The sequence below is a fragment of the Syngnathus typhle genome, linkage group LG13, assembly GCF_033458585.1.
Source record: "Syngnathus typhle isolate RoL2023-S1 ecotype Sweden linkage group LG13, RoL_Styp_1.0, whole genome shotgun sequence".
NCBI classification, from domain to species: domain Eukaryota; kingdom Metazoa; phylum Chordata; class Actinopteri; order Syngnathiformes; family Syngnathidae; genus Syngnathus; species Syngnathus typhle.
Genome location: NC_083750.1, coordinates 12,189,304 through 12,214,343, shown reverse-complemented (window position 1 = coordinate 12,214,343; position 25,040 = coordinate 12,189,304). Strand labels below are relative to the sequence as shown.

The window sequence follows — 25,040 nt, the reverse complement described above, 5'->3', positions numbered from 1 at the left end:
AATTGACACAATCTCGTGTGAGTGATGGTGAACAAATCTGCAGTTTACTGCCTCGTCAAAGATGGTATTCTTTTAAATCCTTCCATTTCATCTCCCTACTGTTTCGTTGTGTGTAAATGACGACTTTGCCCCCTTTCCCCTTTCTTACGTCTTTGCTCAATTTCTCGTTCTTGACGTTCATCCGGCAGACCACAGCTCCTCGAGCTCCTGTGTAATTACAGCCCATTGGTCGCTGAGCAGGACATTTTTGTACCCTGATGCAAGTCCACGCGTCTGGACCGGTGAATCCTTTGCCATCTTATCTGGCAGACAAACAACTGGGACACTTCAGATGTCGAAGCAAATAGGAAAGAAAGTAAGTAGGAGACAAAACGGGATCGAGACGGAGATTTCCTAGAGAAAGCAAGCTTTTATACACAAACCCTCATGATGGGGGACAAAAGAAAAGTTTGAAGTTAAAGGCAGTCGATTTGGGCGCTTAACGAAGAAAATAGAGCTGCTGTATCTACTGCAGAGGTTTCCTCCGGCCACTAGAGGGCGTTAAGCTATTGTTGATGGCGTATTTTGTTTCCGGGTCTTGTCTTCTCCAGAGCTTCACGTGGAGCTCATATGGCATTGCAAACTTTACCCTTGTAAGTAATCCCATTTCATTTATTATTATTTGTGGGTTGCTAGTGTCCCCTGCATATTAAGTCTACTGTTTTTCTTCTTCTCCGAATCCATAGTAGCAGCTGGAGGACCACCTGCGTCTTGTCCGCAGCTGGGGTCAACGGTACCAACCAGTCAGCTGAGCAAGACCGCTCCTGGTAAGAAGTACCCTGTAAAAGCAATATTCTTTTGCCCTGTAAGCAGTCCTCACCCACCAGCATCCCACGCATGCTTCCCCTCCACAGTGAAACCGCATTTGTGTCCGGCACTCAACACGCAGACATACTAAGCTCCTCTTTCATAGACCACCTCTCTGATCTCGGCACGTCTGGTTGACTTTTGTCTGGATTCAATATGTTCCTCTGTTGTCACGTGGCCGCACCTTCTATAGATTGCAAAGCAAAGCTGGAAGGAAACCTGAGATGGAGACCCGATCAAAGCAATCTTGCCGCTCGCTCTGATTTCGGCCTCACATGGACCCCCCCTCCCGTCTTTGTGATGACATCTTTGCGCTTATGGAAACCAGATGCAGCAGTAAAAGAAGAGCTCTGGAGAGAGAAAGAAAAAAAACACATGTTTAGGTTGAACGATAGATACCTCACGATCAGCGGGCAGAGGAAAGGGCTCAGGCATCAAATGAGTCCAGTATCCTGACAAGTTCCCATCGGGAGGGGGGGGTTTCCTTGTGGATATGACAACTAGGTCAGCATGAGGCCCAGGTGGCCTTAGCACACAACCAGGAAGGAGAGCTGGAATCAGCATTTTATGTCAGCGGTGTTTTCCTGCCGGGCTTGAGGGGCATAAATGTTGATGCTTCAACTTCCTTGCACCTGCATTTTTCTTCCACCCACACAATGGTGCACCACGCCCGCCCGCCCGCCCGGCACAAAACCTCATTTTGACACTTAAGAGTCATGTGGGAGAGGCCGATGGTGAATGAAAGTGCTGAGAAAGTCGATTGGACTATGGTAAACCATGAAATAAATCATCTATTTACACCAATCCAGAGTATAATTGACCTTTTTCCCAAAACTCAGCTGGGATGCCAATATAGCAGGATGCATATTATATGCGTTTGACTGAACAATAAAAAAAAAAAATGGAAAGAACAATGATAGCAAACCCTCGTGTTCCCTGTTTGCGGTCCCGCTGCACGGAGCAGGATGTGGCAGAGCCTTAATAGATGCAAATGAAATCCATGTGTAGGCCACTCGCCAGGATTCTTATGAACTACCTCACCCGACCGACATCCTTGTTGCCAGGCAGAGGTCAACAGTCATTCTCATTTTAATAGGGAAGTTACCCAGGCTGAGCTTTGTCCTGCCAGTCCTCTTTTCTATAGCCGTCGGCCATTTTATGAGGCACAATGGACCAGAGCAGAACCTCCTCCAATCGGAAATTTCCACTCATCAGCCAGCAGGCCAAATGCATTCAACTGAAACAGGAAGTGTCCCGCAATGAGAAAAAGTCTTAAATCACTTCTTAATGAGGCTTGTGACATTCGACACGAGGCCACCTTGTGACTTTCCACTCAACGTGTAATCTTGCAACATCTTTTTTTGTTTGTTTTTATGCTGGTTGGAAACGTGGCTGGTTTTGTCGAAAGAGAAAAACGTCTCCAGTTACACAAAGGAGGGGGGGGGGAAGGAAACTATGCAGAGTCGTGCTGATTCTTGCCTTCGCTTTGCAGAATCAGCAGGGAAAGACAGAAAGCACTTTTGAGAAGCACTCGGAGTTCTTCTTTGTGTACCAGGACACAATCTATAGAAGCAAGATACAGTTGTCTGCTTTGACCTATTAATGACATGTCCTGCCGTGCATGTGATCCTGCAGTTGCATTTCCAGATGTAGCTCATGGAATTCTGCATCGTGCTGGTCTCCAAATGTGATTTAAATCCCCCCTCCAACACACACACTCCTCCTCCATCCTGCAAACAGCCTCGTGACTTCGAGGCCTGATTCTTCAAAACAATTCAGCAAACCAGAGACAACGGGACGCCTTTTTTTTTTTTTTATTAAAAAAATAAGTGATGATTATTATTGCATTAAAGTTGCCATAACACGTCATAGGTTATGTGACAGTTTAGGTCATTTTGAACTCGGGTGACGCCTGCGATTGTTTTGTTTTTTTAACTTTTATTTTTCTAACTTTTATTATCTCCTAATGCAAGACAGTCCCCACTGTAGGGTTGGTCTAATAACACATGCAAATGATGAGTGCCTATTCAATATGCACGCATGACCCCATTTACTTAATCAAATGCTTACCAACTTCAACAATTGCTAAAAAAAAAAAAAAGACAAAAATGCCGCTCCAACCATCCAACTAAGATATATTTTTGTGCTATGCAACGGGTTGATCCTTTTTATCCCTGTTCCTACTTAGGATTTGGACTCATTCCTCATTTTCCAACCCAATTCCCGGGCCTGACATTTTCCAAGCCACGTTAATGGAGAGTGGAGTGGCTGGGGAGCAAGAAAGCTGGAGGTCCAGGAGGACAGTGAAGACCAGAAGTAGGGCTAAATAAGGTAAGATCATTGATTTTAAATCTTGCATTCTGTTATATTACAAAGCAGTAGTGCCAAGTGAAAGTCACACCACATGAATACTTTTGATAGGTCTTTATTTTGCAGGAAATGTCCAAAATGTAAAGAACACAGACACAATCTCATTGCGAAATTATTATCATCATCACTAGTATCATCATCATTGCTGTGCGAGTCCTCTTAAACCCGTGACGAGTGAAATTAGCACCATACTCTAAAATGGTAAACAATAAAAAATGGAAGCCATTTTTTCCAGATTTTGGATTTATTTCATTTGAAGATCAAATAAAAACAATCAAGTTTCATGAACAAATAATCACCCGCGTCCCCACTTCACTATTCCCACATATAAAATTAAGGCCACTTTCAAAACGGTATGTCACTGTCCAGCAGGACTTTTTAATGACAATGTACAAAAACGCATTCATTACACAGACAACAACAATAATAGTAATAGTCATAATAATAATGACGACATCAGCATTGATAGAAAAAGGGAAAAGTTTCATGCTGATGGTTTCGTTCCCTTTTATGGTTCACACTGGCTCGGTTCTGTTTGACTGGAAGCTTAAAAAACACAATGACTTTGGGGTTGAAAGAAAATGGGCTTTTTGAATGAGTGTGTGTGTGTGTGCAAAAGGAACCGTGTGTGTGTTGTACAGTATATTGCTGGGGGGGGGGGGTCAAGCACACAATTTGCTTAGAGGCCACAAACGCTGACCGATGACGTCAACTTGACAAGTAGACATTGAAAAAGGCTAAAACAAACAAACAGCCGTGAGCGAGCTGGCGTCAGTCCCCGCAAGGACAGAGAACCAAATGGAAGGCCCGAGTGGTTGCGTGCGTGCGTGCGTGACGGAGCAAAAAAAAGAACCTCGCAGTGGTTTCAACAATGAAGCGCGCTGCTCTTCTTCACATTTGATCTTATTTTGTCCAACATCACCTTCCATTTGTTTCTCTTTCTTTGGATCCTCCTCTCCCGTTCCAACTACACCTTGTCCAGTAAGGAACGTTGGCAGTAGAGGAGTCGGCGAGGAGTGCCATAGCGACGGAGAAACACTAAAGCCGCCAGCGTTGCCATCACACACACCAGCAGGAACAAAGGAATGACCACGGCTGCCGCCCCCACTCCGCTTCCCGCCCTTCCTTCCTCGTCCACCTCGATAATGATCACTTCCGTATCCTCCACGTCCTCTTCGCGATCCACCTTTGTCTCGGTTTCCTCCCTCTCTCTCTCCCTCTCTCTCTCCCTCTCCTTCTCCTTGTCCGTCTCCCTGTCTCGGCTTCTGTCCTTGTCGTCGTCGTTGTGGTCCTGTTCCTTGTCTTTGTCGTGGCCGCCTCTTCCTCCGTCCGTCTTGGGGTCTTCGTTGGGACAACCCATCCAATCCCGCAGAGCTGATTTTGGGTAGCCGGGCTCCACGCGCATCATCTGATTGTTGAACTTCCAATACTTGTTGGCTTTATAAAAGTAGGTGTACGCTGAGGAGGAAAGGTACACGTCATTTTTTCGGCGCGTTATTATCGTCCGTTCATTTCCAGTTCTGTTCGACCTTTGAGGTTCCACCGCACATCCTCGTTTGCCGATATTGCAGTTTTCAAGGGTATGAGCTGAGCTGCAGGAACACCACTTACCTTGATCTTTGCTCATGAAGGCTGACTTGATATTGTCGGGCACTCCTTGCCAGACGTTGATGGGCCTTGGATAGCCATCGTCGACACTCCGCGACGCTTCGTTAAAACGGTAATACCTACGCAAAGGAAAGCCGCCATGTCAGCCTGTTGCAATTCCAAAGTAGAGAAAAAGTTTCCGACTGACTTGTCTCCTCTGAAGAAGTAGGTCTGTCCGGTGGGAGTGTAATAAAGTGCGGCGTCTATCCGGTCTTTCGGGAGCCCGGTCCCCATTTCTCTTAGCTTCTTGGGGTAGCCAGTATCGAGAACGGATTCACTAAACACCCAGTATCTGTCACCTGATCGGAGAGGGGAGAGGCAAATCATAACGATTATTTCTATTATTTTCAACCAACCACTGGATATTTTTGCTCAAATAGGAACCTTTGAAGAAAGCAAATGTCCCATCCTCTCTTTCGAAAGCAGCGTTGATGAGAGTAGGAAGACCCCTCCAGAAGTGACCAATAGGCATGGGGTAGCCATCCATCACTTGGTTGTTTCGCACTCGCCAGAACCACTTATCCTGAAAACAAAACGTCATTTGACGTCAAAACAGCCCCCAAAGGTGTCCAAACGAGATCGATTGGGTTTACCTTGAACACAAACATTTCTCCTCTGAGGATGGCGATGGTGTCAAAGTGTCCGTCGCAAATATTTGGGCCGAAATGAGGTTTGTCCGGCGTGTAACTGGGAGTTGTGTCAGTTGGGATTCGAGGTGTCACAAATGGGGGCTGAGGGCCTGATCCCGAACCTGAAAGAGAAAATTGGGGGCGAAATAGAGTTCTAGTCCTCTCCTGCCTGCTTGGGAAAACTTCAGCAAAGCCAGACGTTCCAAACGGACGACCCACCGTAAAGCTGTTGTATGCCTCTGAGGTCATCTTCGGGAAGTTGGAAGTTCTCAGTGTCCATCCATTGGTAAAAGGGAGCCATAATGGCCGAGGGGTCACTGGAATGCTCCATACCGAGAGCATGGCCCAACTCGTGCACGGCAACCAGGAATAGATCATTGCCTGGAGGCAGCAAAACATCATGTCGTAAATATGACCCTCTCGAGCATGCTAAGTAGCCAGCGTTCAGAGGAAAAGGGCCAATACTAGTTTGACAATATGGAAAGCCATTTGAACTACCGTAATTTTCGGACTATAAGTCGCCGTTTTTTTCATAGTTTGGGTGGGGGGGCGACTTATACTCAGGAGCGACTTATATACATATATATGTTGTTTTTTTTCACTTTTTTGGGGTTATTTTATGGCTGGTGCGACTTATACTCCGGTGCGATTTATAGTCCGAAAATTACGGTAGTTTGGAGTAACGAGCAGTTATCCAATTGTCACAAAGCGTTTCATTGATGTCGTTGAATGCAATTTTCCAATCTCCAAAGCAAAAATGAGACGCAATTCATGGCCTTGCCAAATTTTGTGGGCGACTTGGAGGTGACTCACAAGCGCATCAACTGTAAACGACAAACAGTACAAGATGTGCTAACACTTGCACGTCATGTGAAGAGTGACTCAAGGCAAGTCACGAATAAACACTTCCCCATCTCTTCAGCATCCATAACTCCCTCACAGCGATACAAAGTAGGACATGTCGGCGCTTGTAGCACCCGCACAGCACCTCAACCCGTTTCCTTGGACTTAGTGTTGGCTTGTGAATGACATAGGCGGTCCCTTACCCGTCAGATCCCGGTTTCCAATAGTCCAAGGCTCAGCTGCATCAAAATGGGTGTCCCCCCCAATGCCGGCACTGGGGAAGTAAGCGTGTGCCAGGAAGCCTCCCTCGCCGTCAAAAGGGCTACTGTCGCCGTGGAAACCCTCCGCGAAGAATAACATGATATCGGCAAACTCCTCCACCTTGTCCCGGATGTAATGGTAGGGAATCTCGGTGAATCGCAGCGGGGTGACGCTCTCCCACACCTTGAAGGCTCTCCTGATGGCCTCGTGGGTCTCGTACTCGCCCACCTTTGGCGTGTAGTTCTGTATTCTGAGGACGGTCAAATATCGGTTTTTAAAAAGTTGCAAAATGATACTGCTATTGTAGGCGCTGTTTTATTATTGTAATAGCGAATCGTTCTTTTAGGATATTATGGTTGTCGATAGTTGTGTTGCCAAGGAGACGAGGTACAGTAAGCCCCTGCAAATTGCGCCTAGAAACAACAGGCTGTCGAATCACTTACGAAAATGTGATTTGGTTCTTAGTCCACTTCAGGCCTTGGATGGCGTAACGCTTTCTCCTCAAGCTGGTCTTCAACTCGGCACCAAACTTGTCCGGCACACCGCAGCGAGGTCGTTGCATCGCCCTGTTGTCAAACATCGCAAGTGTTGTCATCGGCGTGGAATGGAAAGGAATCGGATCAAGAGTGAAACGGGCTTCTCACTCGATGGTGTTGGTGTCAAAAGAGCCGGTGACCGTGAGGCCGTAGAACCTCTGCATGGCGGCGATGGCCGAGGAGACGGACTGAGGGGAACGCTGAGCGTGGGTCCGCATGTCCCCTGGGGGAAGGTAGCCATATTGTTGCAGCCAAGACTGCAAAAAAAAAAAGAGAATTTCGTGATGGCACTAAGAAGAAAGTGACTCCAAACAGGCAGACATAAAAATCCTCTTACATCTTGAACTTTGACCTGGATAATAAAAGCGAATGTGTTTGGATGCCGCCAATCACGCGAACCTCATGTTGAAATATTAAGTGCAGCTGTTGTGAAAAGAAAATAGAAGTTTGTTTTGGTGTGTTGGTGCCAACAGCAGCAGCAGCATCATTTGAAGCCTCTCTGGCATTTCTCCATTCAGTGACTAACTCCACCATCAATCGTCAGCCAGTGTCGAAATCGAACTTTTTAAAGCGTTGAAAACACAGCTCAAGTTTCAACGAAACCCGCCTGAGGAAATTCCCCCTTTCAAAGTCAAACATTAACAAGACTTTGAAATTTGGTGTCAGCGCTGCCATGGTCATCGAGTTCTTCAGAGTTCTCATGCTGAACTTGACCTTACTTTTGCTGGAAAAAGCATTTGACCGCACGCAGCACTAGCTTGACATCTGGAGAGACTCCAGCGGCTTTGCTCAGCAAATCTCCCACGCAGCTTTTTTCCCCTCTGTGACCCAAAGTAAAAAAAAAAATAACATTGAGGCCATTGTGAAGGCAAAAGTAAACCCACTGTGATATTCTGTTTTATTTGATATAGAGTTGATCATTTCTTAATTCCAACGCAGTGTGCTGAGATCAGAGGTGGGCGTGGTGGCCATCAGGAATTTCAGGAGTGCTGATCCATCTCATGCCAGATGTCGATTACGTTTCCGCGCATTCCACTGCTTGCTATTTATTTGGACAACGTATTTGAACTGAGGAAGAGATTTTGACAGTACGATTCCCTTGACCTCATTTTGTCGGCCCATATGGGACCTTTAGTAGACTTCTCCAGAGATCGAAAAGCCTCCCAAAAATATTTCGACCTCTCCTGTCAATATAAAAAGATGTTCCCCTACACACTGGAGCACATTTAATCACGACGTACTTCTCATGCATATGCAGGTCACACCGAAAATTCCGAGATGTGAACTCAGAACTGCGAGGCCACCGCAGCCAAATGAGAGAGGGAGGTTGGGAGAGTCCCAGGCTGAGACTGGGGCCTCGGGCAAACCTCAGCAGATGGTTGGAGCGGCGCTTGAACGTCAGGGAGCTCTGCATCCAGCGTTGCATCCAAACCTCAAAGTCCGTCTTTGCCTCATCACTCCACCCAGCCATTCATTCTCCGTGGAAAACCCAGCGGCCTCAGACCACACCCAGAGAAAGCCTATCTATCAATCATTGCGCTAAAGCCCATCGGGTCGACATGCTAGTCGTCGTAGCTTCTCCTCTGAAGAACCATTTGTGCACCTGGGTGAGCTAACCTTCTTAAATATAGGCTTGGGCCTTGTAGGTTTACACTACACTAGTACAGAAAGAAGTGATTCTGATCCAACTTGACCGACTTTGGCATGAAGTGGCTTTAATTTCGTACTCTTGGTGTGTGTCAGGGAGACATGGAGGTTGGAGTGTTTACACTATTTTACCTTTGAATGAGCCCTTTCTGGTTGTGACTCAAACATGGGCCACAAGTGGACACGCATAAAGACTCAGTGTCTCATTGGGGGGAAAAGACGACGGATTATGGCATTGAAACGGAATTGCCAACGGTGGATAATGAATCCTCCGATCGATGGATGATTCGATTCGACTTCAGTCTAAACTACAATTGAACTGACAGTTGACATGAAGTTATAATAATAATTTAAATTTCAAAGGAAATTAGGATGAAGAGGAATTTTTGGTGAGATTATAAAGAATATTGTTTTGGAGCTGAACAGGAAAAGTGGATCAACTGTCACATGGCTGTGACAGAAATGCAGCTGTACCACAGATGGTCCAACTGTGACTTTTGGTTTTAAGTTTTTCCAGCGAGCTTTAACTACCGTATTTTCCGGACTATAAGGCGCACTTAAAAACCTAAAATTTTCTCAAAAGCCGACAGTGCGCCTTATAGTCCGGTGCGCCTTATATATGGACTAAATTCCTAAATCTAAACTGGCCCCAAGCATTGTGTCATGAAATCAATCATAAGTGGCCCGCTGAAGACTATGAATCATGACTCAAAACGACTATGGATCATTATTTTGTGATTATAAATTAATTTGTTGCGCTTGAAGTTGAAATAGAAATGATAAAATGGAGAATGATTTGATTTGGATTAAAAATCTGACATGATGCATTAATGGTGCGCCTTATAGTCCGGTGCGCCTTATATAAGGACAAAGTCTTAAATTGGGCCATTCATTGAAGGTGCGCCTTATAGTCCGGTGCGCCTTATAGTCCGGAAAATACGGTAAGTCCGCCTTACACGTCCAAAAGTTAAATGAACACAGACAACAAAGTACATCTCGAAAAAAAACTCAACTAAGGCTGGCTATTTGTTATGATTAGTATAAGGTGTATTCAAATGAATTAAAATGGCTGCAGAATAAATTGTGCGAGGCTCACACAAATCAACTTTCCATTCGACCTTGGACCTTTTTAACTTAAGCCAGCGTAGACCAACCGCAGTTTAGTTGGGGAACACTTCAATTTGGACTTTTTCGATGGGAAAAAAAAATCATGTTGGACCTCACCGGTTCCTCTGTACAAGGGAACCGCTGTTCCAGGTCCAGTTTGACTGATATTTGAGACTTTGTCACACACACACTCGTCTTTTTTTTTTTTTTTAACTCGCTCAAAAGACTGCTGTTGTATGACACAGAGTACTTGTTTGCGCATTAGTGCTCCCATCCATCCTTATAAAGGCCTTTGCATGTGACGTAAAAATAAAAAATAAATCACTTTTGAACGATGCTATTTTTACACCGCTAATAAGCTGAGTAATTTAAGCGGTGGTACAAAGCGGAAACGGTCACTACGCAGACGATGACTGTCAACACTAATAAAAGGCTTTTGAAGTGGAATATGTGAAACTGCCGCTCGGAAACCTTTTTTAACGTAAACGTCGACAGATTTATTTCATTTTAATTCCTCCATTCAAACATGCATAGTCAGCGCTTTGAAATTTACCGTTACAACCACCCACATGGAAGACTAGGGATGGTCAGCAATCAAAGGGGAGGGAGGGAGGCAGGATGTCCCTTTTGCATAGGAAGGGAGTTAGCATGAGAACCAGAGAGTCACTCGTTCCATCCAGGCCGAGCCAATGGAAAAAAAGGGTGATCTACAGTGATGCATGGTCGTCATCCAGATGGACGCTGCTATCCTGAAAATGACTCCCATCAGTTGTCACACTTTGTTATAGGCTACTTGCAAGCTAGCGCACACACACATTTGAGGGTCGCAAATTTCTCTCTGGCCAAGGTCAATAAGGTCTCATAAAAAGAGTGGACGTCACTTGTAATGCCATTTTTCCTTTGAGTGAGGTTACCGCTTTGGGTATGACCTCATTTGCTGTAACATCAATCACTCCTTCGGGCCACCCAGCCTTTATGACCGGCCGGGTGTGTCTTTGTCTATAACATAACACAATGAAAACATCCTTCCTTCTTTCCTGTCTTTCTTCTTATAATCAACTATATGTCCCACACAGAGGCTTATGGATGCATGGCTACTATGACTCGTTCATCCAGATAATAATTCCTTTTCTAGCTTTCAGTCACATGGCCACAATGTCTTCTTTTGTGTTCTGCAACAGCCCCCTCACTGTCCTCAGCGGATATTCCCCCATTTCACTTCAAATGATCTCATAAGGCAGCCATTCCTTTCAATATTTCTTGGATGTCTATAGGAACAGATCTCGACTTGTAGCAGTGCAAGCTCGTGAACGCGACAAGGTGTTTTATTGGCCGAGCGAAAAAAACGAAATGCCCACATCCTTTCTTCCAGTCAATTAGTCAAACGAAAGGAAATGACTTCATCCGCCGTGAGTGTTTATTACAATGACACAAAGCTGCTGACCACGGAAAATGAACTTCCTCAATGAAGAGAAGATTTTGCCATTTGTCTCTCAATGGAAGGAGAAAAATTGAAGTTTTTAGGTTAGCCTCGTTAATGTTGCCTTCCAATGGCTTAGGTTTGAATTAAAATTTATGACTTAACTGGCTTTTTCCCCAAAAATGTTTTTTGTGAGACCTCCACATAAAAAACATTCATCACCCTCTACTGCAGACCTCTCCGCAGATGATGGCCTGGGGGCCACATCTGGTCGGCACTCAGGCCCTCACAGAAACCATGAAGTCATGAAAATAAATACAGTTTTGTAAGTGTCCTGCACATATTACAAACGTATGCAAACCCTAAACTGTGAAATCATCTCTGCTTTTCTGAGTTTGCTCCTGTGTTTACTTTGAATCATAAATCGTCCCTTTCCTTTGGCGTTTGAATGTAGGTCAGCAGAGCTAATGTAACCTTCTTCCACTAGGGCAGCTGGAATAATCCTGAAGATATTTGGCACCAGTGGCTGATCAAAACAACAATTGAGTGAAAAATATGAAAAGCTGCTGCTCCTTATCAGTGAGCCGTGTTTTTCCACAGCTGACTCTTTCTCCGAAACGCTGAAGTACGTCTGTCTCCTAGACTGCTGAGGCGTAACTTAAGACAGATGTCAACAATTACATTTCCCCATCCCCCTAAATATTAACGGAGCCGCCACAGTTCTCAAATCCCCCTCCCGTGCCCGCAAAAATTGTCTCTGACTCTGCCCTGACCACAATACAAACTCAGATTTCTGCCCATTTACGTTCTCATGCTTGCTTACTTTTGCATCCTCAGCACTCCTCAGCGTTTTTTCACGAGCGCTAATGGTCCTCATGGGCTGGTTCCGCTAACCCAGGTCATAGCCCAGTGCTTCTCAAATAGTGGGGCGCGCCCCCCTTGGGGGGCGCGGTGCTATTCCTGGGGGGGCGCGTGTGACCCTGGGGAACAGGCTTTTCTTTTGGCAGTACTAGAATAAAGTGTAATTGCGCGTTTACTACAGCAGGGGGCAGTGGCGCTCTCATTGTTACTTCTGTCACGTTTGCGACAGTGCAACATTTTACGATTTACAAGACAAGTTAGGATAGTCACGGTGGGGAGGGGGGGCGCGAATAGTTTTCTTCTTGCTAGGGGGGGGCGTAACAGAAAATAATTGAGAAGCACTGTCATAGCCCTTCCCATCTTGCACAATGCCAACAACAAGTGACTTTTGCTGACGTTATTGTCCTTGTTGTATTAACATGGACCGCAAAAACTATCTGGTAAACTCTCATGCAGCTTACGGTCTGTAACACACAATAATTCTTAACAACCCCCCCCCCGCCCCCCATTTCATCATCTTTTTATCTTCATAAGGGTGACTTTGCTGAAATAGTCAAGCATTAAAACTTTTGCTTTTTGTGTGTAATAGTTGTGACCCTTTGCAGTGAATCGAAGAAAAAAACATTTGTAAACAAATGAAAGCAAAACATTTTGGGCTAGTATTTCATATACTAAATAGTATTTAGTAGTTCCGACAGTATTAAACGTTTTACACAGCAACAATAACAACCCCAAAATATTTCTTTCCTTTTTTTTTTTCACAAAACACGAGCCAACTTGATCATACTGAGCATACTTTATGGTCACACCATTAGCATAAAAAAATTAGGTATGCTTTTTTTTCTTTTCCTTGGGCATTAACCTCAATAAGGACTTCAGCATCATTTTTCAGATGTTTTTTTTTTTTTTTTTACTTTACATTTGAATGAAATGTGGAAAAACAATTACCTAGACTCTAATTGTTTTTTCACATTTCATTCAAGTGCGATAAGAAGAAAAAAAAATCTAATTATTAGAGGATGTCTAAGACTTATTTTTCATATCTGAAAGTGACATAAATTGTCCAAACTCACCTCCGGATTGACTTTTTTCTCCGTCCCCCCCGCCGCGTTGAACAGCAGCACCGCCGCCAGCAGCGGCAGTCGCAGCAGCACTTTGAACCTCCACCGTGGCATCTCGTTGCTCGAGTCAAAGTATTAGAAATAGCAAGAAGTCGTTTTGGCTGGAAATTTCACGCAGTCTGCACGTCGTCAAAACATGCTTCAAAAAGAAACACAAATTGAAAAGAAAGAAAGAAAGCTTGCGGAATCCTGACGGCTACCAGCGCCTGCAACTTCTCCAATGACTTCAAATTAGTTCGCAACAACATGCATTCTTCTCGTGTTTTACTTATGAAGACTAGAGGAGGGGGGGAAAAGTCCGTTATTTTGGTCGAAATGCTGAACTTGTGTCCCTTTTTTTTTTTTTTTTTTTTTTAGCCGCAACCCCTTTTCCTATCTCCTCCAAGTATACGTGGTGGTAGTTTGCAACGCCCCCCCCTGCAGCCTGTCAGGAAAATGCCCGCCCTCGAGCTTGAGCGCAACAACGACGTCTTTATTATTATTATTTTCTTTTTTGCTAGGTGACCCTAAATACGCCATCGCACTACCTGAGTTACAGAACATTATTTAAAAATAGTGCAAGTTAATTGTCATTATTTTATACTGGAAGGGAGGACTTATTAAGTAAAACGGATCTCCACGCGGAGTTTTTTTTTCTTTCTTTCAGTTTTGTACATGGGATTTATTTCAAATCTGCATTATACCACATGCATGCCCCTTTAGGTTCCCTTGATTTTTAGACTGACCATAAATGTGAATATCCTGAGCTGCATCTTACGGTGACTTACAGGAGACATTGCGCCATCTATCGCTCACATTCTACTAAACTAATCATTATAAAGTGAGGAATGTAAAGAACATTTTTGCGTTGACTTCACCCTTTAAGGAAAAATATGATTGTTCTTTTTTTCCATCCATTTTTTTAATACCGACATAATTAATGTACAGTTCACAACAAACATAAACTTGCTATCATTTGTTGTAGCTTGTGCCACCGGTTACTTTTGCACCAAACAACATTCATATTGTTTATGTCCTCAGTAGCTTCACAAAGACTGCAGCTGTGCTTCTGGTTAGTCCACAATGCATTATTGTACTGTAATTACTAAAAACATAGGAGACAAACAAGATCATATTGCACACAGAAATGCATTGACACTGTTGGTCTGCTTTGTTATTGCAAAGGGGAATTTTTTTCTGAAGGAAATCTCTTTTGCTCGAGCCTCTTGGTAATAGGTCAGATTTGAAAAGCATACCTGAGGTAGACGTTATACCTTTCAGTGTCGAACAGAAAACCAAAGCAGATCTGACGTACAACATTGATACGCTTCAACAGCAGTCTTGTCACAGCAATTACTGACAACAGATTTACTTGAATAATTGCATTTGTGTGATATACAATATGTCTGTTTTTTTTGCAATAAGACCAAACCCATTGACTCACAACTTTCACAAACAAACATTACTGTGACTATCGAAAGGACAAAGCTACAAGAAGGTAAAGAAGCACGATTCAGGCGTTCATTCATCCCCCGCTTCATCGAGCGCTCCCTTTTCCAGCTCGGACTGCAAAGGGGATTTCGCAGACTCGTTGATTTCCTGGCCGGTGGGAGTAGTATCATCGGTGGACCCAGGGCTGTTGTTGAGGAAGGCTTGGTACTGGTTCCAGAAACCCGCTGCGCTTGTGGAGGCCGGAATGGTCAGGGAACCTGTCGACGACTGAGCTTGGTCAGCGCATGAACGACTACTGCGGGCTAAAGAGCGGGTGGCTTTGGTTGCTACACCATGGTGCTTCATATGTCCCTGCGCATGACAACATCAAACAATAGCATTAGCTTCACGTAGCAAAAGAGCAAGCATGCAGCACCAAAAGTGTTTCTTTGCATTTTTGGATGCTCTGTATTATTGTGTTCCCTTCCATTTCTTTTCTTACCTTCAGTCCGCTGCGACTAGCATATGCTTTTCCGCATTCGGCACAGCAGTAGGTCTTCTTCTCGGGGCGAGCGATTGGAGATGGGAGAGTCGGGGCTAGGCTAAGAGGAACGGAAAGCTCCGGTGCTTCACTTGGAGTAGATGCATTCATCTTGTTCACACCGTCTATTTGGTTGTTTCTGTCGTATGAGGCAAAATGAAAGTTCTGACCTGGGTCCCTTGTGAAAGCGGAGGCCCTATGTGCATCACTTTCTGCACTTTCTGAGGCTGACATCATCTGGGGGTATTCCTCAGGCACTTCTGCTCGCGTTGGTGTTGTCGGAGTACAAAACTCATCTCCGTCGTCTTCCCTAGGTCCAGGTGATTGGACCCCGCAGGAGACTAGGCCTGGATCGGGGGCGGGAATGCCTACAGCTGTAGTAACATCTTGATTCTGTGGACAGTTATAAGCAAAGGTTGGAGGTGTGCTTTGCTGTTCCTGCGGATTTGATCCGGGGCGGGGGATAGTGACCGTGACCGTTTCATCACAGTCCACGGCCATAACGTCAGTGGTTTGGGAAAGGGGTGAAGATGATTTGGAGAGCAGATCCCCGGAGGGTTGCTCACTTCTGTCGTCTTTGTCGATACGGGGAAATTCATCCGTTTGCTGGGTGAGTGGCGGGGGGCCGCTCGCACAAAGGAAAGGGGGCTCGTCGGTGGGTTCTGGTGGAGTTCGGGTTGCGCTATTCATGAAGGGGTCGGGGCTAAGGTCACTGGGGGGGTTGAGGTCTGCGCTACAAAAGCCAGATTTGGTGGCCGTTGCAGCGTATTGAGCATCGGAAGTAGGACACGAGTCCGTTTCGACGTTTGGAAATTGTGGACTTGGGGATAGGCTTGTCAGGTTACCGGGTTGAGGTGTTTTACTCTTGGCATTGCTTTGTTCGCCCAGGTTGGACTCATTCGATTGGGCTGTCATCTCACAGGCAGAATCATCCGTGCCTACTGGGGGCAGTTGACCTCCAAGGTGCATCCGAATATGGTGTTGGAGTACCAGAGCATTGGTGAATTTACGTTGGCAAAGCGGGCACGAATTGTGGACGCGAGCGTTGGGGGGGCGAGCGTGGTGGGTTGCCAGATGTGAGCGGAGGCTGCCTTTGGTTGAGAAGGATCTTCCGCACAACTTGCATGGGAAGGGGCGCTCTCCGAGGTGCGTGGCTTGGTGCAAGCGCAGCGCTCTGGGGCAGCTCAGAACCCGAAGACACACGCCGCATTGATTGCTTGCCAGGTTGTTGGCTGCACCTGCGATGCTCAGTGCTGGTAGCAAGCCCCCTGCAACGGCACTTGCATTATTGACGCCCATGCCGAGGGCAGCGACCATCTGTCGGGTGAAGTTTGAAACGGACGCGGAGACCACCGGGGTAGAGGAGGGTGGAGCCGCCATGATATATGTGGTAGAAGTGCTGCTATCGCTTGATTGCGCCTCCATGGCGGAGGTAGAGATAGCGGAAGAAGTCCATGGGGAAGTGGACTGAGAGGCTGTCTTTTCCAGCTTCTCCACCAGCCTCTGCAACTTGGACGTTTCAGATGTAGGTGTCGAGATGGCTAGAGAGGACGCGGCAGTGCTTACGGCTTTGTGAAATGGAGAGAAAGGGAAAGTCATGTTTGAAAAGCTGGAAGAAGCTCCTGGGTGGGAACCTGGATTGGAGGGGTTGCAGAGCAAGCCTAAAGCCGGGTGCAGTGTTGAGTGTGGCACGCTTGAGGTAGAGCTGGAGGAACCTGATGGGAAGAGAAGCTTAGGCAGGTGGGCTAGCTGGGAGTAAGCGGCAGGAGAAAGCATGGGAGCTTGAGGGGGGGTGTTTTCATCGGAGTGCTTGGAAGCCTTCAGCAATCCCGCGATGGTAGACGGCGACGATAAGGTCGCATTTGAAAGTAAGGAGGTGGCTAGCGAAGAAGACGAGGCGGCTGAGGAGGTGGAGGGGGACGAGTAAGATGAGCCAGAGGCAATTGAGACTGCAGCTGCTACAGCTGCTGCCCTATTAAGCTGAAGCAAGGAATGTGAAATCAAAGCCAGATCCACACTCGGAGCCAAGGGTAACGTGCAAGGGGTGGACCCCCCAGAGGCCCCTAGAGGGAACCCACTATTGCTACCACTGACCTCCATGTCATTTCCATAAACGTCGTCCTCAGGCCTGCTTTTTAGCTTCTTGTCCGACATCTTCAAAGCACTATTGTTGCTACTGGTCGGACTCGTATCTGTGGACGCAGTGGGCCGCATAGCCACGCCGAACAAAGATGGTGGAAGGAGGGAAAGGGAGAGCTCTGGGTTTTGCTCACGGTGGCGTAAGAAATGCACTTTGAGGTTGCCTCTGGTGGTGAAGCGACTCAGGCACACGGGACACTGGTAGGGCCGCTCGCCGGTATGCGATCGCAGATGTATCTGCAGGGCCGAGTCCCCGCTAAAAACCTTGCCGCAAAAGCGGCAAGCGTGCTGGAGACGGCTGGTACTGCCGGAGGAAGAGGTAGATGAAAGGTTGGCCACTCCAGAGAGCGATTGCAAAGCAGATTGTGCGTTTGGGGATACCGACGAGAGGGCCGCGTTTAGGTAGCTCTTGCCGCAGTGCTCGCTCACGGAGATGTCATTTGGAGCTTTCTCGTTGAAATAATGGCTCGGTAGAGCCAAGGATAAAGCCAGCGGATAGGCGGAGGAAGTCATGGCAGCGCTTGAAGATGCGGAATGGTCGGAAGATTGCGTTTTGACTCTCAGGTAACTATTTAGCCCCGCGTCGGCACCTGCGGCTTCCATTTGCGGCTTGCACGTTTGCAGGATTTGAGACAAGGCGTTGTTTGATTTGGAAGGTTTGCTGGCCACTTGGGAGGGAAGTAAGGTTGAAAAACAGGCCAGGAGAGGAGCCACACTTGTGGAAGGCTCAGTGGCAGGAGTTTGACTCGTGGGGCTGCTGGCCCGTTTGTCTTCCAGACAGAGTTGAGGTAGGGGCGGAAGAAGATGCTGAGAAGGCGTGTCCAGAGAATAAGTTGCCCCACCCAGACGAAGTACCTGTCTGCAGATCTCCTCTGTTATTTGCATCTGGTTAATCTGCCTTTGCTGGAGCACCCGGAGCTCTTCTAAAATAAGAGCCAGACTCAACTGGGCCCGAGTGGGAGCGGCTGAGGCCGACGCCACGCCTGGACTCGTTGTCGGAGTCACGGGGCTCGGGGGACCCTCGGGTACTCGGCTGGGGCTTCCTGGGTGCGGAGGACACATGGATGCAGAAGATGATGAAGATGAGGAGGTTGTGGTGGCTGATAGGCCCAGTTTGGGAGAGGCCATGGGGGCTCCCCTGATAGAGTCTAGGAGGCCACTAGCAGAAGACGGACGGACGGGTGAGGTGGGGCTTGCTGGGATTTGAGCGGCTTGCTTTGAGGAGAGGGAATATTTTGGATCCTTTTCACATAGAGAGTCTGTGGGAGGTGAGCGGGCAGCTGGATACTTTGAGGAAAGAAACCACGACGAGAACGAGGGGGAATCGGGATATGACCTCACTGCTAAAGAGACACCTGGGAAAAGTAAAAAAAAAAAGGTTTGAATGTCATTAAAAGCTTTACCTCCACAGGGTTCAAAGGAGTCATATCTTGGTCTGTGTTACGCATTATTTTTTTGCCCAATGTTTTGTTGCGCTACGACCGCAGTCACAGTCAAGATATAATTTAAGGACGAGCAGAAAGGCCAAGAAAAGGAGGTGGCATGCAAAGAAAAGAACAAACATCCTGGCAGGCAGATGACTCACAGACCAACAGGAATCTTATTTTGGCCAAAAAGGATCAAGAGACAGATGTGAAGACTCATGGCCACGTAAACAGTCTTACGTCGACTGTATATGGAAAAAGCACTTTGCGAGAAGGAATGAGGGGCACAATCAAATGTGGGTTACTCCTGAACTTACAATATTAGCCCACATTCAGTAATAATGGCAAATATCGATTTCATTGAGGCTATTGTGTGGCCTGTGTTTTTTGCCGCTTGACTTTTACAGGCCGTCAAAGCAACTAATCGCTGCGGCAAGACGACAACATAAACTATCCACGACAACTGCAGCACGCCCTTTTCCCTCTTTTAGCCAGAAAATGGTTTGAAATGCAAAATCAACTGACTTGAGACCCCACCATTTTTGTTGTCAGTATTTCTGTATGTTATGTGGAATTGTTGATTAATTGCATTTTAATAGTAGCAAATTTTGAGCCATCTCAGGGGCGGCCATTTTGACCCTTGCTGTCGACTGAAAATAACCAAGTCTCAGGTCGCAACCAATCACGACTCCGCTTCAGAAAACTGCGACGCCTGTGATTTTTTCTGTTTAATTTATATTCCACAAACAATTATCATAACATTGCGTTTCGTTTAAAAATGCTGTGTTAAAAATAGGACTAACCCAGGAAGTTGGGTCATTTTACTGGGTTGTTGATCAAACTGGTATATTTTTTTCCACCTTTGTACCCAAGTGCAGTTTCTATACTTTTTTCTTTTTAAGTACAGTAATCGAATCTTCTACATTTACCAGAGTATTTTTTCACACAGAGTACTTTAATGCAGCATGACCCCCCTCGCCCCCCCTACACACACACACACACACACACACACACACACACACACACACACACACACACACACACACACACACACACACACACACAGCTTACTTGTTCATTTACTACTTGGCATTCAAATGGTGAGCTGAGATTCATCACCCTCTGTAGTGAATTCTAATCGTGGATGATCCAGACAGCAAACAAATCAAATTGTGTTTTTAAAATCGATGTACTTAAAGCCGAGTCTGGAATTCCTGTGCTGCTTGCTCCGAAGGGTGCAAATCAAATACTCGTGCATGGCGTGCAATTGTAACATAAGGTCACGGCAAAGTGCGTCGATTGTCACGATTCAATGCTATCATTCTCCAAGGCGGTAAACAAGGCGCTTGAGACGAGCTGGAATTTACAACAATGGCGTTGAGAGAGCACAGCTGAATGAGCATCGCCTCCTCCAACACACAATGCTCCCCTTTTCGCCGACATGTTTAACACGTGGAGAGAGGTGCACTGCTTGGAGAAAGAAAGAAAAGACGCATGACGAGTGAAACAAATAAAAATGGCGTTTTATTCATCGGAAACCTGATGTGGTCTTTGTATTCTAACCGAGCCAAATTCCTTGGACTCATCTCATCGAGCCAGGCAATAGGATCGTTCTGAGCTACATAAAAATGATTTAAGCATGACATAAACGTTTGCGCAATTTGTAAAAAATAAAAAGAATAAATGACTCGGTCCATTATGTCAGCAAGATCCGGTGGTGCCATCTCGCCAACCCTACGACGACGCGGCGGGCAGGCAGGCAGGCAGGCAGGCGTGCCATGTCGGTTGTAAACACGCACACAAATATGTATGGCAGCGAAATGCGCGCCCCCGCTACTGTACGAGCACCTGTTGCACGCCGCGCGCGCCCCCACATCATAACAAGTTATGATTCATAAAATAATATGAGCGGAGAAAAAAAAATGTCCCGGATGTGCAGCCCCCCCCCCCTAACCCCCCTATAGGCCACCATAGGTGACACAGCTTCATGAGCGTAATAGAAAAATAACTTACCATGTTTGAAAGGATGATTTTGGTGGCGGAATACTAAAAAGGAGGAGAGGCTCCGGAGCTTGTATGATCGACGCCTCCTCTCAGACGGGACACTGACGCACTATTTCCCTAGTCGCCACCAGGGATGCGCAGTAGGATAGCTGCATTTTCACCCTCAATGATTTAGCTCCCTTGTTCATCTCTTTTCTTTATTTACTGACAAATAAACAACTATTGGCGAGTGACATCCGGGTGGGCATGACGGTGCGGATCGACAGAGGTGGAGGCTTGTTTTTTTGTTTGTCTTTGAACGTCTCAGGGCCTGTCGTCCGTCCGTCCGTCTGTCTGTCTGTCCGTCTGTTCTAATTAATGACCCTCACAGCTAGGCGATCGTCTAGGCAAGTGACTACGATTACCTCCTTATTAGCTCTCCAAGTGCGTCTCTCACAAAACACGCACACTTCAATGGCTGGCTCAGGCCTGTCAGTAATAAAAGATTCAAATTCCAAATCATTATTACGTAAATGTAGGCTGACTTGAAAGTATAATACGGTATAAATAGGAAGTGCAATAAAGTATTTCTATTTAGAACATCTTTATTCGTATATATTATTGTTTAGATACATAGAAGTAAATCAAGTGTGCTGTTTAAAATCAGCAAGTAAAAGAAGGTGTCTTACACCTACAAAGCCGCTAGATGGCGCTCAAAAACAAGCATTGACAGTACTGTAAAACGAGTCCATATTTTGTATGGGTGCGGCCGTTTTGGCAAATATCACAAGATTATTTTTGCATTTTTAATGTTGATTAGTTTCCTGTTCTTTATTGCAGTCCTCGTGGTAGGAATGTGTGACATACAGGAAAGTCTGGCCTCCGCAAAATACACACTGACCATTGCTTGACATTTCAAACTATTCAGCTATTTTTATTTTATTTTTAATTTTCTATGCTTATCTTGATATGAGCTAACTTTTGGTGAAGGGCAGACTCAATTAGGGATGAATCTAAAAGACATTTATTCTAATTTTTAGAGGCAATCTTAATTTGATATCTCTAAATTTTTGAATGCACATTTCCAACTATTCAGTGCCTTATTGCATAAAATCTTACATTTTGTGAGCAGACAGTATTGCCCCCTCCCATCTCACTATCACGTGACTGCACTGAAGCCTGTGCAGACACTAAAGGAGCTACACTAGTTGAATCCTTAGGGATTAACCACGGGTCAGCATAGTTAGCACCTCTACCTCATCGATGGCCACTGGCTGCAAATACCTCGACACTTTCAGGTAGCAACCTTTTCCTATGTAATATTTTCTCAAAATATTTCCCCATGTAACACGCTACTATTCATTTCATATGTAAATATATTGAGATTGGAGTTGGGTGTGCAACAGATGACAGTAAACAGGTCAGCAAGCTGTCAAGGATGATCTCCTGATCCTTCCACTTAAGACGTGTCCGTGTTTCAACCTTGTTTTATGGAACGTGTGCCAATGATTCCATTTCTTCCGAAACTGTACTGTTACCGTTTTGAACTAAATCTGTTGATTTCAGCCTCTCCAATATGATCATTTGATCAATAACCGATCTCAAGGAGTCTTTCTTATGTGATATTGCTTAACTCTTATTTGTTTTAACTAAATAATACCAGCTAAACGAAAATAATGATTTGACAAACACTATTGGGGAATTTTTTTGAATACTATTTACTGCAAATGAACTGGTTATTCGATTAATCGTCGCGATAATCGATCGAGTAATCAATTCTAAAAGTTTTCGATCGTCACAGCCCGTATTACGTAGAGGAGTGGAATTACTACTTCTGTTTCTCACCCAAGACTGGTACAAATATGTTTTCCACCTGTGACAAGAATAACTTAGTCCTCTTTTATTTCCTAATATTAAAATGATTGTCTCACTGTGTTGTTAGTACAAGTCGGTAAAGATCGCCTCATGATGGGCTCCACGACAGAAGAGTTGACCTGCTCCGTTTGCAGAGATCACTTCAGCCAGTCCCTCCCACTTCCCTGCGGCCACAGCTTCTGTCCTGCCTGCATCCGTGAGGCCTGGACTGATCACGGTGAGGGCAAAGGTCATTTTACCTGCCCTCAGTGCGTGGAGGAGCAGAGTCAAGTGCTGTGCGACTGCTGCTCCCCGGAAGTGGATGAAGGTCTGGTACACATGGCGGTCAAAACGTGTCTACGGTGCGAAGTGTCGCTGTGTGCGGAACACCTTAGGCACCACCTGGAAAGACCTGCGTTTAGCACCCATTTGTTGGTGAACCCGCTCGGCGACCTTTCTCAGAGAAAGTGCCCCGTACACACGGAGGTTCTACGCTACTATTGCGCTGATGAGAAGATCTATGTCTGCTGTGACTGTCTACTGGAGGGAACCCACGTTCAGCACAACGTCAAAGGTCTAAGACAGGTGGAAGAGGATCTGAAGGTTCGTTGTCGGGCGTTTTTTTTCACCGTTAGCTTCGGAACTCATGTTGCTCAAAATGGTGCTTTCTCAGGTGATTCTCCAGACGCTGCTAGGAAAGTCCGAGGAGAAAGTCAAGAATGGAGAGGAAATCCTCAAAGAGTACGCCGACATCGATTCTACCGTTGCAGTGAGTTTGGATGACACATTTGCTCAAATCAAATGATCTTATGAAGGTGTAATCCACATCTTCTCAACTAGGACTGTCTGATGGAGGAAAATACACAAGTGGAGCACCTGGGCTCAGAACTGCAGGTCCAAGTGGAGAAACTGGTTGCGGGTCTAAAGGAGCTCACGGAGAAGGACAGACGGCGAATCGTTGAGCGCGTGCATGAAGACCGTACTAAAGTGAAGGAGGACGTGAGCCAGACGATGAGCATCCAACACTACTTGACCTCGCTGCTAGCTGAAAGTGACCCCTTCCTACTCATCTGGGTAAGCTAGGCCACGATTGGATCTCGCTTCTAGTAAATGTATGGAAATGTAGTTTGGCCACAGAACTAATGACTGTGTTGATTTGACTTTCCGCAGGCTTTTCAGTCTGATGACACAAAGTAAGTCAATGGTAGCCGATTCTTTTTTTTTTTGTATGTACTAGCAGTGCACCAATCACAACAATGGTCACGTCTATACTAAATTAGATCCAAACAACAACAAAATCGGATCTAACATTCAGCGAATATTGAAGTAGCTCATCTTCTGCTCATCCATTTTTTTTTGCTTTGTAGGTTACTAGCTGATCTTAGCAGTCCCCTTTTCACACCAGAACCTGTTAGTTTGGACAGGAAGCACATTTTGGAGGACATAGAGGGCAAGTATCGAGAGTTTATCACCGCCACCCTCCGCTGCCTCAGCGAACTCAAGAGGGAGCTCCGTAAGTAAATGCTTACGTATATACTAAATCAAAGGTCTTTATAACTTTGACTGGAGATATCTTCTGACCATAGTGACCAGTCCTCTGACTCTGGATACCAATACATGTCATCCTCTTCTGAGCATCTCTGATGACCTGCGATTGGTCACAAGGGTTAAGACACGTCTGCCCTACGCGGCTCACTCCGAACGTTTCGACCACTGGCCGCAGGTCCTCACGCTTCAGAATTTCTCGGCCGGGACTCACTACTGGGAACTAGAAGCCCAAGGATTCTGGGATATCGCCGTCTGCTATAGGAGTATTGGACGGAAAGGGAAAGAGGGAAATTCTTTTGGGAACAACGCGGTATGTGTGTCATCACTGCAAAAATGAATCCATCCGATAGATTCTAATTCGAATCTTTTTTTTCCTCCAGTTTTCATGGAGTTTGACCCAACAACATGACGGGAAACTGGCTGCTTGGCACGACCGCAAGAAAACACGTCTCGCGTACAAAATGACGGGCAACCGTGTTGCTGTCGCCGTGGACTGGAGTGCCGGCACCATCACCTTCTCTGAAGTTGGAGCGGCCAATAACCTAACGCATGTCCACACTTTCTGGACCACCTTCACTGAACCAGTGTCCTTGGGCTTTGGACTTTATAAATCAGAGCTCAACAGCTATATTTCAATTGTGAAAGTATGACGTGACCAAGGGAAGGTAGAGTTTGACAGTGTAGGCAATAGTTGAACTCTTATGGTAAGCTGGAGTGAAACGTGCTGGAGCCTCAACTTATCAGCTTGTTTGTCAGAAGTGGCTTGTAGAACCTGGACATTTGCATTCTCTGTCATATTATATATAAGCAAACATTGAAATGTGTTTAACTAAGTGAAATACAATAGAGAAAT

General features: G+C 45.8%; 3 protein-coding genes and 1 long non-coding RNA gene across 7 annotated transcripts; 1 reads left to right on the top strand and 3 right to left on the bottom strand.

The window, feature by feature from the left end:
• The first annotated feature begins 19 nt into the window (after nt 1-19).
• On the top strand, nt 20-25,028 carry trim110 (tripartite motif containing 110). Of its 4 annotated transcripts, XM_061295365.1 has the most exons (11): nt 25-355; nt 591-632; nt 726-806; nt 3,035-3,177; nt 22,728-23,242; nt 23,313-23,408; nt 23,480-23,713; nt 23,810-23,832; nt 24,007-24,152; nt 24,226-24,497; nt 24,568-25,028. In XM_061295365.1, exons 5-11 carry the CDS (start codon nt 22,751-22,753, stop codon nt 24,835-24,837), a joined length of 1,533 nt encoding a protein of 510 aa, XP_061151349.1. In that variant the 5' UTR covers nt 25-355; nt 591-632; nt 726-806; nt 3,035-3,177; nt 22,728-22,750; the 3' UTR covers nt 24,838-25,028. The 4 variants fall into 4 exon arrangements, with proteins under 4 accessions (XP_061151350.1, XP_061151349.1, XP_061151348.1 ...); XM_061295366.1 differs by lacking the exon at nt 591-632 and having other exon boundaries at nt 20-355; nt 729-806; XM_061295364.1 differs by having other exon boundaries at nt 27-632.
• LOC133165587 (uncharacterized) lies at nt 261-2,246 on the bottom strand. The gene is made up of 2 exons (XR_009717626.1): nt 1,952-2,246; nt 261-1,196 (listed from the first exon to the last, which is right to left on the bottom strand). It is a non-coding gene; the product is annotated as an uncharacterized LOC133165587 (long non-coding RNA).
• mmp14b (matrix metallopeptidase 14b (membrane-inserted)) lies at nt 3,256-13,598 on the bottom strand. The gene is made up of 10 exons (XM_061295363.1): nt 13,241-13,598; nt 7,241-7,389; nt 7,040-7,162; nt 6,539-6,846; nt 5,712-5,873; nt 5,457-5,614; nt 5,248-5,386; nt 5,012-5,162; nt 4,828-4,943; nt 3,256-4,674 (listed from the first exon to the last, which is right to left on the bottom strand). The coding sequence occupies exons 1-10, from the start codon at nt 13,340-13,342 to the stop codon at nt 4,184-4,186; spliced, it is 1,899 nt and encodes a 632-aa protein (XP_061151347.1). The 5' UTR covers nt 13,343-13,598; the 3' UTR covers nt 3,256-4,183.
• sall2 (spalt-like transcription factor 2) lies at nt 14,156-20,970 on the bottom strand. The gene is made up of 3 exons (XM_061295361.1): nt 20,816-20,970; nt 15,201-18,733; nt 14,156-15,070 (listed from the first exon to the last, which is right to left on the bottom strand). The coding sequence occupies exons 2-3, from the start codon at nt 18,504-18,506 to the stop codon at nt 14,789-14,791; spliced, it is 3,588 nt and encodes a 1,195-aa protein (XP_061151345.1). The 5' UTR covers nt 18,507-18,733; nt 20,816-20,970; the 3' UTR covers nt 14,156-14,788.
• Nucleotides 25,029-25,040: the final 12 nt, after the last annotated feature.